This window comes from Strigops habroptila, chromosome 10 (assembly GCF_004027225.2).
Source record: "Strigops habroptila isolate Jane chromosome 10, bStrHab1.2.pri, whole genome shotgun sequence".
NCBI classification, from domain to species: Eukaryota; Metazoa; Chordata; class Aves; order Psittaciformes; family Psittacidae; genus Strigops; species Strigops habroptila.
The window spans coordinates 34252172-34269286 of record NC_046359.1 but is presented as its reverse complement, the minus strand read 5'-3'; the positions used below and the strand labels follow the sequence as shown (position 1 = coordinate 34269286).

General features: G+C 38.4%; 1 protein-coding gene across 8 annotated transcripts in view; it reads right to left on the bottom strand.

Annotated features, from left to right (window-relative positions):
• The window catches only part of LCLAT1 (lysocardiolipin acyltransferase 1), a 121204-nt gene that overhangs the window by 52972 nt on the left and 51117 nt on the right, over positions 1–17115 (bottom strand). For 7 of the 8 annotated variants that reach the window (XM_030499058.1, XM_030499059.1, XM_030499063.1 and 4 more), the window contains 2 exons: positions 11107–11253; positions 2193–2309 (listed from right to left, as the gene is read on the bottom strand). In XM_030499058.1, coding sequence (XP_030354918.1) covers positions 2193–2309; positions 11107–11253 — 264 coding nt within the window. The remainder of the gene's footprint in view (positions 1–2192; positions 2310–11106; positions 11254–17115) is intronic. The other variant, XM_030499061.1, reaches the window with a different exon arrangement.

Here is a 17115-nt window from a genome sequence, read left to right as displayed (position 1 = left end):
CCTATTTTTGGAGTAAAATAATGTACTCAGGCCTGAAGACACTTGAGCCTCAGAAATGAAAAACAGCCACAAGCCAAAATGTATTCACAGGAGAGCTATAGGGCAATAAGGTTGTCATCTATGCACAAAAATACTTTCAAAGACGTAAACATGATGTTAAAATCTCCACCACTCCCTCCTGCATGTTAAAGTCACACACACAGTTTTGTGTTTGCAGTAATGAGCAGGAAAAAGGAAACAAGACTATTTTTATGATTATTGCTACTGCCAATGCTATTGCAGCATCAGGACGGTCCATAAACAGGGACTCATGTTAACACCATATCCTTACCAAACCTGGTTTTCTTATTACTGCTAGTATTAGGAATAAAGTATAAACAGCATAAATGACAAGTTAAATCAGAGCTGCGCGATAACCCTAGGTCCCAACTGTCCCATCTGTAGCTGAAAACCTACCTGGACATCTATATTGTAATTATATATCTATATATATGCAGGTATATAATGTACTGAAGTGTTTTAAAGTCAAGCAACTACAGCTAGGTTGTCCATAAAAATAAAACATTTCAACACAAATGGTCTGGGTTTGGCACACTTGCAAACAATTGAAAACAAATTCTTAAATTAATAAGTAATAGCTAAGCATTTAAAATGCTAGTGATACTACCTTCTCACCCATAATTTAGCATGTAACAGCATAGAGTCATAATATATATAGCTTACAATGCCTATCAAGGTTCCCAACGTAGTAAATTCAATGCTAAAGGGACATGAATATTTTACACAAGATTTGTCTGCCTTAAATAAAAGTAGCGCTTAAACGCATTTGAAAGACTAGACAAGAAAAACAAAACCCCAAAAAATCTAGGAATGTTTTTGGAATCAGCCTCAAATATTTTCCTTTCTACAACCCAATAGGCTAATTTGCTTAGATCTCTCACAAAGAAATGGAAGAGAAAAGCATTTTGACCAAATTAGAAAACGACTGTACAAGCACAAAGCTCATTTCTGCAGCAAATACAGGATTTGGTTTTTTATTTTTAAGTTGATAATATTTTGAGTGGAAAACATTCCTTCAACTGAAAATGTATTCCAGGCTAGAAATATTATTACGCACTAGGTTAACCTGGTGCTATAAAGTTTTAAGTAAAACAAGCTTTTGAAATTGCATATGTGGCAATTTTTTACTACAGCAAATTGAGTAATAAACATTCAAGATAGATGAAAATCTAAGATATCCACCAACTTAATGTCCAAAATAAATAGGGTCAAATAGATATATGGTCCAGCTAGGACTGTCCAGCTGGACAAAATATCAAAGCATTTACAGCGATTTTTAGGATATCTGCTAAGCAGGAATCAGGCAAAATGCAAGCCAGCTCTGCTCCTAAAATCCAAGCAAGGATTCCAGCAAGGGAGAAAACCTACCCACAGGCCCTTATTCCTTTTAATAATCTCAAACTTCTTCCTTTGGCAGCAAGAATAACCAGCATGTGTTAAAGATCTAGAAACGCTTTTACCTGAAGAACTAACCTATAAATAAGTTACTTCATATCTACTGTACATGTTTATTTTCTGCAACCACACATTCATATATCCTGCACACATTCCAACTCATCTGTATTTGAATCACTGCCACATCAGTATTATTTAATGGTTACACCATTATGGACTCAAATGTCATCGAAATGCCCATTCCCAAAAAGACCCACATAGCGATCTAACAAACAATCACATCTTTATACTCTGATCACCTGATAACAGGGGATTGATCTCTACTCCCAGATTCATACAGGGATGGAAGACCATTTCCAGGTAGAAAGCAAGTATCACGCGTTCTCTTCCCCACCACTCTACCAAGCAGCACAACTATTTTACGCAGCTTCTCCAAGTCACCGTCACTGGAGAAAGCTGTCAGCACTGGGCAGCTCACTTGCTACATCCACATGCTGCTGTGCATTCCTTTTGTCCATTTGACATTACAACTCATCTCCACTCTCAGACTTAAAACCAGAAGCTTTCCAGAGCAAGCAGTGTTATACATGTCTGTGTGTTCAGTAAGGTCTGGTACAGACAATAAGGTTGAACTTGCAGGGATCTTCAAGCATTTTTGTGAGCATCAGCTTCTACAGCTTGTGTGAGATGTGTCATCTTAAAGGCAAAAAGAACATAGGAATACAGAGCAGGATTACCTTCCCTTAGACGCTCAACCACAAAAGTGAAGCCAGTAGTCCGTGGATGTAAGACATACTCGTATTTTTGAAGTCCGTTCTTCTCAGCAAATTCATTACTGCGAGCTTTGGTATTGGCTGAAGGAGAGAAGAAGAAGCACCATTGTCAATTAGTGTGCATGGAGACCAAGAATTAAATATAATTATTATACTACAGGAACAGTATGACAGCAGTTCACACAGTACGAATATGCAACAGCTTTTCAGGTGGAGGCAGACAGTGAGCACACTTTCATTGGCTCTAGTATGGTATGAGGAAGAGCCACGTGGATTGCAAGAAAAGCTTTTTTATCCTCTCCTTTCATTTTAGAAATTAATCAGCAACGCTTTCACAATTATCAAATGCAGACTGAAACCTATAAATTAAACTCTGTTACTAGTTCTCTGTACACTTCAATACCCATTTTACAGTAAAATGTGTTAACTGGCTCAATTATTTTAACTCAAAAGGCACAATGCAGATTTGCTATGATGTACAGAAATACCTTGAGGTCAATGTTTAACCACACTAAACTTATTTCAGAAATAAAACATTAAATGGAAGAAAATGGTTAATGTAATACATTAGAATAGTATTCTCCATCTTCATTCTGAACTTGACATGCTTTATTCATCAACCTGTGCTGCACATACATACCCTGGTTTAGTGTTTTGACCAACTGCCTCAGTGTCACCACACATGCTTGCTGCTGGACACAGAGTACATGCAATGCATCTGGAAAGCACCATGGCTAAACCCCGTGACAAATGTGTTTTGAACCTCTGGCACAAAGAAGTCCCTCATGAGGAAACCGAACAAAGGCTTTTCAGAGGCAGTTGCTAACAGAGCTCACTAAACAATAAAGACAGACACTACAGCAAAAACTTCTGAAGACAGGTGGAGAGGAAGCAATTTCTTCTCCAGAGATGTGCAGGAAGCTCTTCAAGCAGCCTCGGTTAGCAGCCAAATGGACTTTGCTGGCTACACTTCCTCCATCGTTGTGTGTACTGCTGTGCTTCCTCTGGAGCCAAAGGCAATGGAACATGCAGTGTTCCCTCGGCAACGTGGAGATCATCAATCTCCTAGAATCGTAGAACCATAGAACGGTTTGGGTTGGAAGGGACCTTAAAGCTCATCCAGTTCCAACCCCCTGCCATGGGCAGGGACACCTTCCACTAGACCAGGTTGCTCCAAGCCCCTGTGTCCAACCTGGCCTTGAACACTGCCAGGGATGGGGCAGCCACAGCTTCTCTGGGCAACCCTGTGCCAGTGCCTCACCACCTCACAGTAAAGAACTTCTTCCTAATATGTAATCTAAATCTCCCCTCTTTTAGCTTTAATTTGATCAACTAACTTATTACATAACTCATATAGCTTCACAGATGTTTTAAAAGACAAAATCCCAGCAACAGATCTATGGAACAAGATCATTGCTTAAGCAGTATCTATTCTTTTTCAAGCAGAAACAGCTCTTTAAGTGTCCATAGTTAACCTTAACAGAGATGAGAAATAAAGTAATGAAAACATATTGCTGCTTAATAATTTAAAAGAATTGATATTTATAGGTAAGTCCTTTCCCTTATAATCATCATATTTCTTCCTGTAAAGGAAGAATAGCTCAAGTGGACAAACCAACAGTAGTGTGAGATATCCTTTTTGCAGTAATACAACTTTCCTGTATCTGTCTTTTTTTTCCCTAAACCTACATGAGCCCTTTGTTTATCAAAAAATGTGGGTGTCCCTCCTAAAGGACTATCTACTTATTAATAAATGCTATAGCATATCAGTATATTGAGTATTTTTTCCCTGTGATCTACTGTTTCCATGCATAAGAGCACTGCTTTTCGTATATGCAACCCTTGAGATTCAGTGCACACATTTCCTGATCTGGAGGAAAGGAAAACTGTTGCATGGTAGCCAAGCAAGTGATTCAGCAAAGAGAATCCAAAGACTTAATTCTTGCCAGATTGCCAGAATGTACAAATACTTGAAAATATTACATCTTCAAGAAGCATTGCTAAAATTACAGAATGTGTGAAATACTAAAATTACACTTGGCTACATAAATTTATCTTTCCTTGGACATAAGCATTATGTCTTTAACCACATGATCAGAGTATCTATTTTTGTCTGCTCGACTACTACTCCATTCAATACTGAAAATGGACTATTCTGAATGAGTGAAGGGAACTTGCCTTTAGGATTCCTACCTCTGTGACAACAAAATTTGCTAAGTGAGTCCTGAGCAACACTTGGAATGGCAGAAAAGGCAAGAGTAATCTTGTAATTATTAAATGCTCCTCTGAAAAGGCAGATTCTACCTCTCAGACATAATTGTATTGCACTATTAGCTCAACAAAGACTCTTCATTTTCTAAGAAATGACGCTGATCACCAAGAGCATTCCCATAAAAACTATACAAGTCAAGAGTTCTTTTCCAGATTCTGTGGTGATTCAAGTACGTGTTCTAAATTAATTAATCACAAAGTTTATAAGCTAATGTATTGTTTCTTCCAAAGGACAGAAGTATCTTCATTTTCTGCATATCCAAGTTTGGGTTTCACTTTGGCACATTTGCAATCTGCAAATCAAGTCAATCGAAGCTTTGAGACACAAGTGCCATGTAAATCTACATAAAGTTAAGCAGTCTAAAAAAATTTAAATCTTAAATAAGTCTTAAGCATCTTGAACTGCACACATTTAATGAGCACTCAGAAAAACTCTCTCAGTAGCACTTTGTTTCAGAGGGAGCATGAAAATTAATTCCTTGGTGTTTGCAAAACACTCCTACTTGCACTGCAGGAAAACCGAAGAGTAAATGCACAGTTTTGCTTTCTGAGCAAGACCTAACTGATGCTGCAGAAAAGGTTTGGGACCTCCACTGCCAATTGCCTTGATGTAATCATCTTCAAACCTCCTCTTAATGCACCTCCTTGCACTTGGAAAGAATTCAGTGTAAACATCTGCAAAACATCTTCCAAATTTCCCTTTACTACAATGCCTTTCTACAAATGTGTGAACAGCTGCACATTGGCACACCAGCCAACACTGTTCAGCTATTTCCTGATATGTGTATCTCTGTCTTGCCTCTGGACTTTAAGTTTTTTACAACAGAGATTGTTCTCTTTCCCTTTTGCATGACCCTAGTGTAATGCGATTTTAGAACTAGAGTAATGCTCTCAGCTAATACAATGATAACTGTCATCTGGAAACATCATCTCCTTTTTCCCTTCCTAACAACTATCAAGCCACAGGTCTTTGTGCACTAAACAATATTTATTACAGCAAGTCAGGAAGGCCAAAGGATTTTGATGCTATCCTGAAAGCAAAGCGAGGATGTGCCTTCGCCCTTCCAAAAAGTAAGAATAATGCCCTTCCTCCCCCTCCTGCTACTGTCAGCATCTAAAGAAAACAGTTTTTTACTCTGCTATTGCTTATACACAAACACACTGACTGCCATCTTATCCAATATAAGCCCCTTGGTACCTACTGCTGTTTGGGATCCCTGTGTGAGACACTTGTGCCTAAACCTTCTGGAGAACGGTTAGAGCAAGTCTCCTGCTTAGAATTGTATTCAACGTAAGGCAGAAAATGGGATATTCCCCATTATGTGAAACCTAGAGGTTAGAAAACCGATCCAGGAAATTAGAAACCCATTTTTATATCCTCTCCAACCTAAGGGAATTCACGCAACAAACCCTCTTTAAAATCCCTTAATCAACAGATCAGGCTACACTGTCAGCTACATAATCAGTCCAGATTGTAACATCCTTAGGTGAAACAATAGAAAAAGTGAAAGATGCCTTTGTAAGCCTGATAGTGAAAACACTTCCTTAAAAAGAGGAAACGTACGTTCTCTTCTTTACTTCCAACCAACACACACAAATTGCATAAAGCAGCTCTTGAAACAGGGACTGGAAATGAACTCAGTTTGGGTCTCCTCAATCCCAAAATGTATCTCACATCATTTGGCTAAGTGTAATGCCCCCAGTTGCTCACCCTCTCTGACAAATATGAGTAAGCATTGCTTTCTAGAAACAAGTATTCTCTTCCTTACACTGTATTTAAGCAAAAATAAATCTACCCCCAGAGTTTTTGCTCATCGTTCCTTTTATGTGTATTTCTTGACTGCTTGGTTCTATTTGCTCCTATGATAGAAAAGAGTAAGTAGAATAATCAATTTTCATGCAAAGAAACCAGTTTATTAACAGAGGGTGATGTGGGACCTTTCCTGATCCAGAACTGCTTCATACTCTGTCTTCTCTGGTCTTGCACTGACTTGCCTGTCCTCCTCTGCTTCCTTCAATGAATACATGCTGCCTCACAGAGGGTATGTTCTTTGGGGTGGTGACAAGTCCAAGAAGTCCAATTTATTTGAGTCTTTAGACATTACTGCAGAGCAATTGTAAAACTATACAAACAAACAAGAATTTAAGGGGTCTGGCCATAACCTCTTACAATTATTTTGCTCCTGCGCTGCCTTTGGTACATCATTTGATTACATTTTTCCCCATTTATCTCAAAATTATGTGAGCTGGAAAAGCTCAGACAGTCAGCACTTTCTGGAAGCACTACACTTCAAAATTTCATTTCAAGGAACTGGAGAAGAAATTACGCTAACACATTTTCTTCATTTTGAGTTACAGATTGTTAAGAAGTTAAATTGCTTTTGCTCCTGAAGACCAGAGGATAAAGTGAACAAATGCCTTTTTTTAAAGTTAAATTATATTTTTAATTTGTGAGCTAGTTTTGAATTAAAACAGAAATCTCTAGAATTTGACTTTGATGAAAGCCATAACGCAGTAATAAGCTGCATTCATGTGAGTCTGAAGAGTACGAGTACTTCATGTGAGTACAAAGAGTACAGAAACTCCAAGACCTGTACCAAACAAAACTAAGTCTGTACTCTCCATGAAATACGTATGCAAAGTTAGCTCCTCTCAAACAAACATGCTCACATGCTTTTACAGATTCAATATTGTCCAGGCTGATGTGTTTTGCCAGACGTCACCCAAAAGAACTGTAAACTTCCCTCATCCTCCTATATTTCCCTCATCACCCTACTGGAAAGCTGATTCTGACAAATTTAATACAACTATTTCTGAACAATTATCCACTACTTTTATTTTTGTTTGGTAGTATTTAATATTCAAATATCAGTACTAGTGCACTGATACTGGAATATTAAGTACTACCTTTTCCTTTAATCTAACTTGTGATAAAAGCATACATGTACTTCCATGACTTCAAATACTCTCAAATCATATTGGTGTCAGATAGTGAAAGAATAGGCAAGTACTCAAAAAAATCTCTTAAAGAAATTTAAAATCCTCATTTATCTATTGGAAGTTTGCACAGAAAAGCATAAAAGGTATTGGTTCACAATTAATATTTTAAGGAAAAGTTAAGCAATTGTTCTTATTTGTGCTACTTTCAAAATACGGCATGTTAAATCAACCTCTTTTGAACAATATTTTTTTGCATTACTAAAGTGCATCACATTTACTAGAAAAGAGAAAAATCCAACATTGTTACTTTCTGTGATCGACACCAAAAAATCCTGCCAAAATCTGGGCTCTAGGAAGCTTTCCTACGTACTTTTTAGCTGTTCCTCAAGGAAAAAAAGGTCTGTGCAATCACACTCTGTCCACCTGTTTGTTCCCCTTAACTTTTGAAGCTATTGCCATCTGCAAACAAAGTTTGACAGAGACAAGAGATTCAAAGATGATTAAGTCTCCAGGAGTTTTAGAAAAACCAATGACTGAGTAAAGGCAGCCTCTGAGAGTAGAGATCTTAACAACAGGAAGAGCCAGGAGAGGCTCCACCAGGGCTTTCAGCACAGCATGCAGCAGGCCATCGGTTAACACAAGTGTTGGTGAGGCTGAGCCAGAGCACATGATGCCTCTTGCACAGACAGCAGCAAGAGGTTTGTGGAGGAAATGTCACATGGAAGGAAACACAAGGAGAAAGGAGAAACTGTGCGGAAGAAGAGACCATGTACAGGGATGTAGACAGGAATCCATAGGAAATGAGGCTTTAACAGGCACAGAGCAATACAGCAACTATTTTTTGTTATTGCTTTCTGAAGAATTACTACAGTCTTGTCAGGAACACCAAGAAAAACAAAAGAACAAGCAAAATGGTGGGTTGTATTCCAGCTTTTCAGAAGCATTAGACTTATGGTTGCTCTGTTTGCTTCAGGCCTTCAGAAAGTCTGGCTACACATTTATCTGCTGAGGGCTTCTTTTTAAGCAATTACAATAAAATACCTTTGACGCACTTAGCTTTAACCTTGAAGTACTCCAGAGTGAAAAGATGACCAACCTATCAGAAATAAGTATATAATTATTACCTCAGACCCTATACATCCAAGCTGCAAATACATCGCTCAGGGTTCATGACATTACCATTTCTAGGATTGATTTACATAGCATCTCCCACTGCAAAGTACTTTGCCAACCTGAAGTGAGGCAGTGGCCCATATATAAATAGTCATGCTTCTTTGACATCTTTTCTTCTCGAATACCTGAAAACATTCTACAATTTCTTAGCAAGACAAGTCAATCTATCATTGTCATGTGGCCACTGAGAGGATAAAAGCAAAGACAGCAGCACAGAGCTGCACAGCAATTCTGCTTTTCAGTGAAGTACATGTAGAATGTTGTTTTTCACTTTAAGCACCAGAAGAATTTTGTCTTCAGAAGTAATTAGCAGGTTTGGAATGTGGGCAGAAAACAAGAGCCATTACCTGTATGTTTGCAGAATGTCCCCTAGGATATTGAGTGACCATTCAGAACAAAACCGTGGTTTATTTCTTCTTGTAAAAGATGGAACATGAGGTTGCAATAGGTTTTAATGTGTCAATAACATAACAGTTTGCTGAAAGTCATTTTTTCAAAACATTACATAAAATACATTGTTCTATCATTCTCATATGGCATAAACTTATTAGCTTGTCAAGGGATTTTGCCCTGTCTCCTATAATATGCTATAATATATGAGCTAATGTTTCCTGTGAAGACAATTAGATAGGGAGAACTATTTACTTTCCCAGAAAAAGCCCCAGGGTTTTACCTGTGTCTATACATCTTATGCACAGATACAATCTCAAGGTGGCATTCATTACTGATGGTGAGTTAGAGCACTAAACACCAGTTTGAGATGTCAGAAGCCAGCACCGCTGCCCAAGGAAGCAGTGCTTTATCATCTTCCCTTCTTCCCTGCCCATCACTCCTTCCTTCCCACTGCACTGCTTCCTCCCTGGGCTGCTGAACAACCCAGGGGGAAGTGATCACCACTCATTTCATTCCCTGTGGTGGCTTCACAACAGCGCAGTTAGTGCAGGTACGCATTTGTCAATGCAAAGTTAAAGAGGATATGTTATACATGTATGAGGAAGGAAATCAGAACAGAAATACTATATCAGTTACAACAGCGGAGAGAAAACCCTGTGTTTCCTTAAGCAATTCCACATTCAGGTGGGGGCATCCCCACCATTGCCTTTGGAACTCTGCAGCACAAGTGGCTGCCTCAGTCCACAGCTAGTTCTTCTTTTTTAAAGCTGCAGTATGAAACTTCCTCAGTTCCTTAAAATCTGTTGTCTCTGAGGAATACCAGGAGGGATTACATCATTTATGGAATAAACTACAAACAATCCAATTCTTTCAATCATCTTGAGATGGAAACACCAGTTCAGAAAGAGGGTGTGAGTGACCCAAGGAAAGGTCTCCTGACTCCATGAATAAGATAAAGATTTCACTTCATAATTCAGGGCCAGGAGGGGATAGGTGTTCATGAATTCAAAGGAAAAAGAAAATAAGTGAGATAATTTCAATCTTCCTTCCTAATTTTAGATACAAACTAACTAATTCAACAAGAGATATCATGTGAAGCAGTCCAAGAATGTACAATGAATTTATCTTCTTTTAGGAAGGCTGATGAAGTGATGACAATTCCCTACAGTGTGACAGCATCTGAATACTATACGTATTATTTTTATGGGTATCAGAAACATGGAAGAAAAAAAGCAGCATATGTTAGTTATTTTTCATACTGTGTCTAGTACTTACTGATCTGGCATTGCAATAAAATATGATTTGAGAATATCTGCAATGGAAAGCATAGTAAAAATCTTTTAAATACAATAAAAGGTAGGAGTTAAATTGTAATTGATTTTCTATTTAAAGATGATGCTTATCAAATCATGCTGCAGGCATGAACGACCACAGAATATTCATACAATGTTCTATCTTTTATTGGCAATTGAGTTGTCTTCAACACTGGTTAGCAGCTTGCTATTGATGCCATAAGATACTTATATTAAGGTAGATACTATTTTATTAAGAATTAATACTACGGTATTGAACTCATTAGATTTACTCTGATGATAATGTCAACATTTGTTTAAGGGAGAGATTTTTCTTACACAGGCAGATACAGACTGCTTACATGGCCCAAGGAACAAGTATCTCCAATTTCTCTTCTCAAAACATTAGGCAAAAAGTCTCATTGATTAGTGCTCCTCTTCTGTGGGTCTGAAATGATTTTGCACTGTTTGCCACAGTAATATGGAAAGGGAAACATGCCTATGATTTATTCCTGGTCTGGAGACCTACTTTTGCTAATGTAATGTACATACAGCACTGACCAATCAAAAATCATTTAAATCATCGATGCTTTGAAACTTAAGTTATGTCAGGAAGACTGGCAAAGCCTCTCAGTGGAACTATGTTTGTGCCTCTTAAAGAAATCAGCACATACGACTATTTACTATGATTTGTACTGTCCATGAGAACCCAGTCTTGCTCCTGCCTTGGACTCCTTTTAACTGTTTCCATAAACAACCAAGAAATTCCATGTCGAACATTTCACAAGGAGATGACAAATGCAGCCTACCTGTGAGATCAGTTCCTTCTGGAAAGATGAGGAGTTGTAGTGGCTCACGAATGTCACAGAAATAATCCAGCATTTTTTCAAAGTGACTCTTGTCATCTTCCCACTTTCTCTGAATGAAAATAAAGGCAGCAACTTGCATCGCCCAGCCTAAGGTTTAAAAATACACACCTTTAGTAACATTTCACACTGATACTTCCATGGTGTCTGTTATTCCAAAATATTCTATAAATTGTCTTACACAGAACATTTTATTTGCTGACCTGTCCTCACCCTCTGATCAAGAGCACTTAGTTACCTTGTAAAAGGAGTTTTGGATAGGAAGCAAAAGACTGCATCATCTAAATAAATAAATCTAAATAAATTTGGAATGACTACAGCTTTGCAAAACTCAAGTTACCAGGGAGCAAGAGCAGAGTCAATGCTGCCAGGAAAGAAGGTTGTAGCAAGGTGGGTGTCAGTCTCTTGTCCAAGTAACAAGCAATAGGACAAGAGGAAATGACCTCAAGGATTTAGACTGGATTATGAGGAAAAATCTCCTCACTGAAAGGGTTGTCAAGCATTGGAACAGGCTTCCGAAGGAAGTGCTGGAATCACTGTCCCTGGAAGTATTTAAAAGACCCTGTTTAGGGGGGGACTTGTCAGTGCTGGGTTAAAGGTTGGACTTGGTGATCTTTAAGGTCTTTTCCACCCAAAACAATTCCATGATTCTATGAGGTGAAGTATTTAAAACCATGTCCCTCACTATAATATCCTTAATCACTGCAACATAGATTTGTCCTATGGACAAACATCTCAGAAATGCACTGCAAGACAACAGAAAGCTGCATTATATGGAGATAGTTGCCCTTAGTAGTGCATATTAACCATGTGCATTGTGCAGAAAACATCTGTTGCTTCGAGGGCTTTATTACATATATTTTCTTTCCATTTGCATTACTAACAGAAGAAAATATAAAGTTGTTCTTTACACTTGTGTATGGAAAAGTTTGATGTATATCTATTCGTTTGTATTAAAACACAAGACAACTGTGTTGATTTACAGCCTGACAAACTGGCACTGTAAGGCAGTTAAATAAACGAAACTGCTGCTGAGCCTGCAGCTGTGGGGTCATAGGCCATTGTCTTTAATAAACGTTGTTGGCTTTTTGGGCACAATTTAGTATACAGTATATCACCTAATATTAGAAGTTCTGTCCAATAGTTCAGACAGCAGGATGAAAAATCAGGGCTCCAGCTCTACCGCATGCCCGTGATGCTCCCTTCTTCAACAGGGCTCAGAGGAGCATGACATTGCCTTACCACTGTATTTGGCTAGCTTGTGTATCTCATCAGAAAACCTGCAGATGGATGTTCCACATCAAAGAGAAAACATCACAGCTTCCATCCTCCTCTTTGCTCACCACAGCCCTCAAAGCCTGTTTTTCCTTTGCTGGTGACTTACAGCATGTTATTCTTGCACTTTATTTCAGCTCCTCTTTACAGGGATTCCTTTCTATTCTGTTTGTGTCAGTATCTTAAAAGGAGAATATGCTAGAACATTACTTATAAACTCCCCAATTTTTAAAACAACTTCCTAAGTCAGCCTGGATAATGCATTAATGAAGCTGCAGAATCTCTTCTGTATTGTTTAGAAACTTCAATTGTACTATTAAAGATGTGTAATGTGTAACATGGGGTAGATACTTTTTATTTTTACATCAAAAGAACAGATGGAGTATGCATAACTAACACGCCTTCTGCAATCTGGACCTAATGAGTCTCAGATATTCAGATAATTAATGATATCCAGATAACTGCATACTGGAAGTGGTTATACGAATTAAGAAGAGAAATGGCCAGAATGCAGTCTCAGCAAATCTTGCAAGCTGTACTTGCTAAAAACCCTCTATAAACAGAACTAAACTTTGACCACAAAGTTTGATGTGCACTTATGCATATATCACATTCCCACATCTGCAGTGTCAAGAAGTATCAGTACAGCTTTATTAATAGAGGCTATCCATATTTAAACAAAGCATATGCAAAAAAATAACAGTCAATTTCAAAGTAACAGAAAAAAAAAATCTTGCATAATTTAACTATGCTTTCTTCTGGCATTTAGTCATCTCCTACTGGTACAATACATTTCACTACTCTGGTGCCAAATACCGAATGGTACCAAAATATTTGTTTTCTCTAGAAGATACATGGAGATTATATGAAGCTGCATCGGGGAAGTTCAGATTGGACATTAGGAAAAGGTTCTTCACTGACAGGGTGGCTGGTCCCCGGAAAAGGGTCCCCAGAGAAGTGATGGTGGCACCAAGCTTGTCAGAGTTTAAGAAGCATCTGGACAATGCTTTAAGTAATATGGTTTAATTTTAGGTAGTCCTGCGAGGAGCAGGGTGTTGGACTTGATGATCCTTATAACTTGAGATACTCCGCAATTCACTGTGAGGGTGGTGAGACATTGGAACAGGCTGCCCAAGGAAGCTGTGGATGCCCCATCCCTGCAAGTGTTCAAGGCCAGGTTGGACACAGGGGCTTGGAGCAACCTGCTCTAGTGGAAGGTGTCCCTGCCCGTGGCAGGGAGCTGGAACTAGATGAGCTTTAGGGTGCCTTCCAGCCCAAACCATTCTATGGTACCTCATCTGAAACCAGACTCATAAAAATAGACACAGGAAAGGAAGAAAGCCTTCTAAGCCTTCTTCTAAATAGAGATGCCGTGTACTATACCATGGACAACTCTGAAATGGGACAGAAAAGAAAAATATATAAAGATTAGGAAAGTTGTGCTGTGGTTTTCGTGTTTTCCAATCGTTCTTACCCCTCACTCCAGACCTTCTGCGTGTATCCTAGGCACTATACCTAAATTAGTTTATGCAAAACCTGTACTGTGTTAAACCATTTTATTGTGTAGTATCACACATCATGCCTAAATTATTCAGTCCTTGTGTTCTCATTGCAACAGAGTCCATACGTAGAAAGAAGGGAAACAAGAAGCAAAATAAAAGCCTGCTGATACTTTCCCTGGTCAGCAGCTCCTTAGGAAGAGTTGATTTCAGTCTGTAACAGAGGGAGCACGGAAAAAACATCACTGCCAGTTCCCATCCTCTCCTCTACCTTTCTTCATGCAGCACAAGGCTTTAAATTACATGGAAACTTGCATATAAACTCTTTCTAGGAATCATTCTTTAATAGCACTATGAACATCAAATTATAAACATCTTTAGCTACCAAGAAAGCTGCTGTTTGGGTGACTCGTATTTTACTGAACTGAACTTTAAAGCAGAGGATATAGCGCAGCAGTTTCCCATTCCTGTCCTAAGTGTTGGAGTTCTACACAGGCTATGAAAAATTAAACAGAGACAGTAATGTAATGACATTACATTAGTGTGTCAGAGAAGAGGAAGAAAGAAAGAAGGGAATGGAGCCGGGAGGCATCCAGTTTTTAAAATAAACAACAGGTTTGATTTTCTCACCTTTCCAATACATAACATCCAGTGTTCTGGAAGAACTATTCTATCTTTAAGTGTATATCTAATTAGACACAACAGTCCTGACTGCGCAAATAAGAACAGATTATCTAACACCCAGATGACTAATAGTAGAGGGCTCAGGTTTTCTTCCCCACAGGACACTGGACCAAACTATTTTACCATCTATGACAGTGGAAGGATCTTCCACGTTTCCTCAAGCTTTGAGGCCTCCAATGAAAGGCAACAAAAATGATGAATTACTGCCTTCAACCAAAACCCTGATCCATGCACTGATGGGGAAAAATGCCTGCTGTTTACATGCCTCACCACCCCACCAGATTCAAGCAGGAGAGGAAACCCAGCACAGGCTTGCAGACGCATGCCTTTGAACAAAGCAAAAGCAGCTCTTCTTTTGATTTTCATTCCACAGCGTGCCTGCATTGTGCTGCTGGAAAAACAACACGTAACAAGTCTGAGGCATGATGTGGGATCTAAACAGGAATTCACAGAGAAATGGGAAGAATTCAGTAAAGCAATGGGCAAAATGAAAGGTTTTGCTAATCAGCAAGATTTCTGAACAAGCAGCAGAAGGAAGCACCTTCTCACATGCAGCCTGCAGTGAGACATTCTGTTCAGGTCATCATTAAGTTTAGGTCAACATATTGTTCAACAGAAGTAATTATATTTTGCTATTTTTGCACAGCATTTTTGGTCATCTAAAAGCTCCTGGGCAACAGGAATTTTCCTAGCAAGGGCAACATTTACTGGATGAGGAAAACGGTTGCCTTTTGATTTGCAGGTTCTTGAGAAATCATTGGTTACAAAAACACGGCAGAGAAACAGCAAAGCTAAAGAAATCATAACAATGCAAATCAATTTCTTTGCTAAAACAATCTTCCTGTAGGAGCCAACATTTTGGATAACTAACATCGCTTGGAAGAGTATACAGAAAGCATCACACCGCAAAGCTCTTGTTCAAAACTGCAAAACAGCAGTGCAAAAACCTACCAGTTTTTTGCACTGGAAGGGACCCACAAAAACCTACTAGTAGAGTAACTAGTCACCCTGATCTTTAAATCAACTTTTCAGAGCTGAAGAAAGCAGCTTCAAATCTTCAGTAACATGTTAATGATACATATTCTGTCAGGACATAATTGTACACAGAAAAAAAAATACACTTATACAAAAAGGAAAGCCTGCTATTGAACTAGAGAAATGTGCTGTACAGGAGAATTTCCTTCCTAGCCTTGGGGATAAAGCAAATTATAGCTCATGCGGGTTGAGAATTTACAGCATTGTATTTAACGTGCTAGCTGCAAGCATACAGCTTTTTAAAGTCTAAGACCCTGCACTTCTGTTCTCCTCACCCCAAAACCCTTTAAAAGACAATAACACTTGAAGCTGAAATTTCTTAAGTGTGTTTTCATTGCAAAGGTGATTTGGGAGTAAGTATATACCAGGGATGGAAGTGGCAATGAACAAAAGAGAGAAAGAGGTGAGTTGTGCAAAGAAAGTGTTTGGTTTTGTATCACAATTTTACATATATTTCCATAAGTAGCTCAGAAGTAAGATATCCCAAAAAAAGTCATGCCTCTGTAAGAGGAATATTATGTATTGAAAGCAAAGACACATCAAGAAAATGGTATCTATGTATTTCCCATAGCAATGTAAGAAAACAGCTAACAATACTAACCCCCCACACACAAAGAAATAGAAACAAGTAGGAAAGTAGAAGGCCTAACTATGAGATTTCACTCTCATATTCATTCATCCTCCCTCTTTTCTTCCACTGCATTATTCACTGTTTTTTCATAGCATTATTTTGGTCAAAATTTCAAGCATTATTCAGTGTGCCTGTATTCAACAGGGGTCTGGTCCTGATCAGGGCTTTTGAGCCAACAGGGAACCAGACACTAAGGCTTAATACGGCAAATCACTCGGAAATGCAGGATCCCACTGTAGACAAATAATTGGGTCCATTAACAGTTTGTTATTCCAAGTGTTTTGCTGCATAAAATACCCACAAGACAATAACCACACAATTCTGAATGTTCCTTATTTCAAAGATCCACAGGTATTGGAAAGACGTTAGCATACAGAAAACCACACAGGAAGCCAGGGCTTACAGTTAATTTTTTATCAGTATAGTCTGCTGAACAGGTTTCTGCAAATTCTCTTAGGATCAGCCATTTTACTGTGAGTTTGGGGTTTTTTTTTTCCCTTAGATAGCTTTAGGTCTAATAATGAAAATTAAAAGATTTTCTTACATTCAATATAATGGTTTGAGTGCAAAAACGAGGAAAACAAACAAAAAAAAAATGCTTCTTGAAACACTCCTGTAAAGCACCATCTCTGCTCCTGGCAAGCTGTTTTTTTTCATACCATGCTCATTTCCAATAATGTAGTTAATAGGAGTATAATGAATTGAACATCTACCATCTGATTTAATGAATTCTTTGAGCAAATTACAAACCTAGCTAAGAGATAAAAATTCACGAACATAGATTCACAGTAGCACTCCCAATTTTACAGTGAAACTTCTGATTCAGTC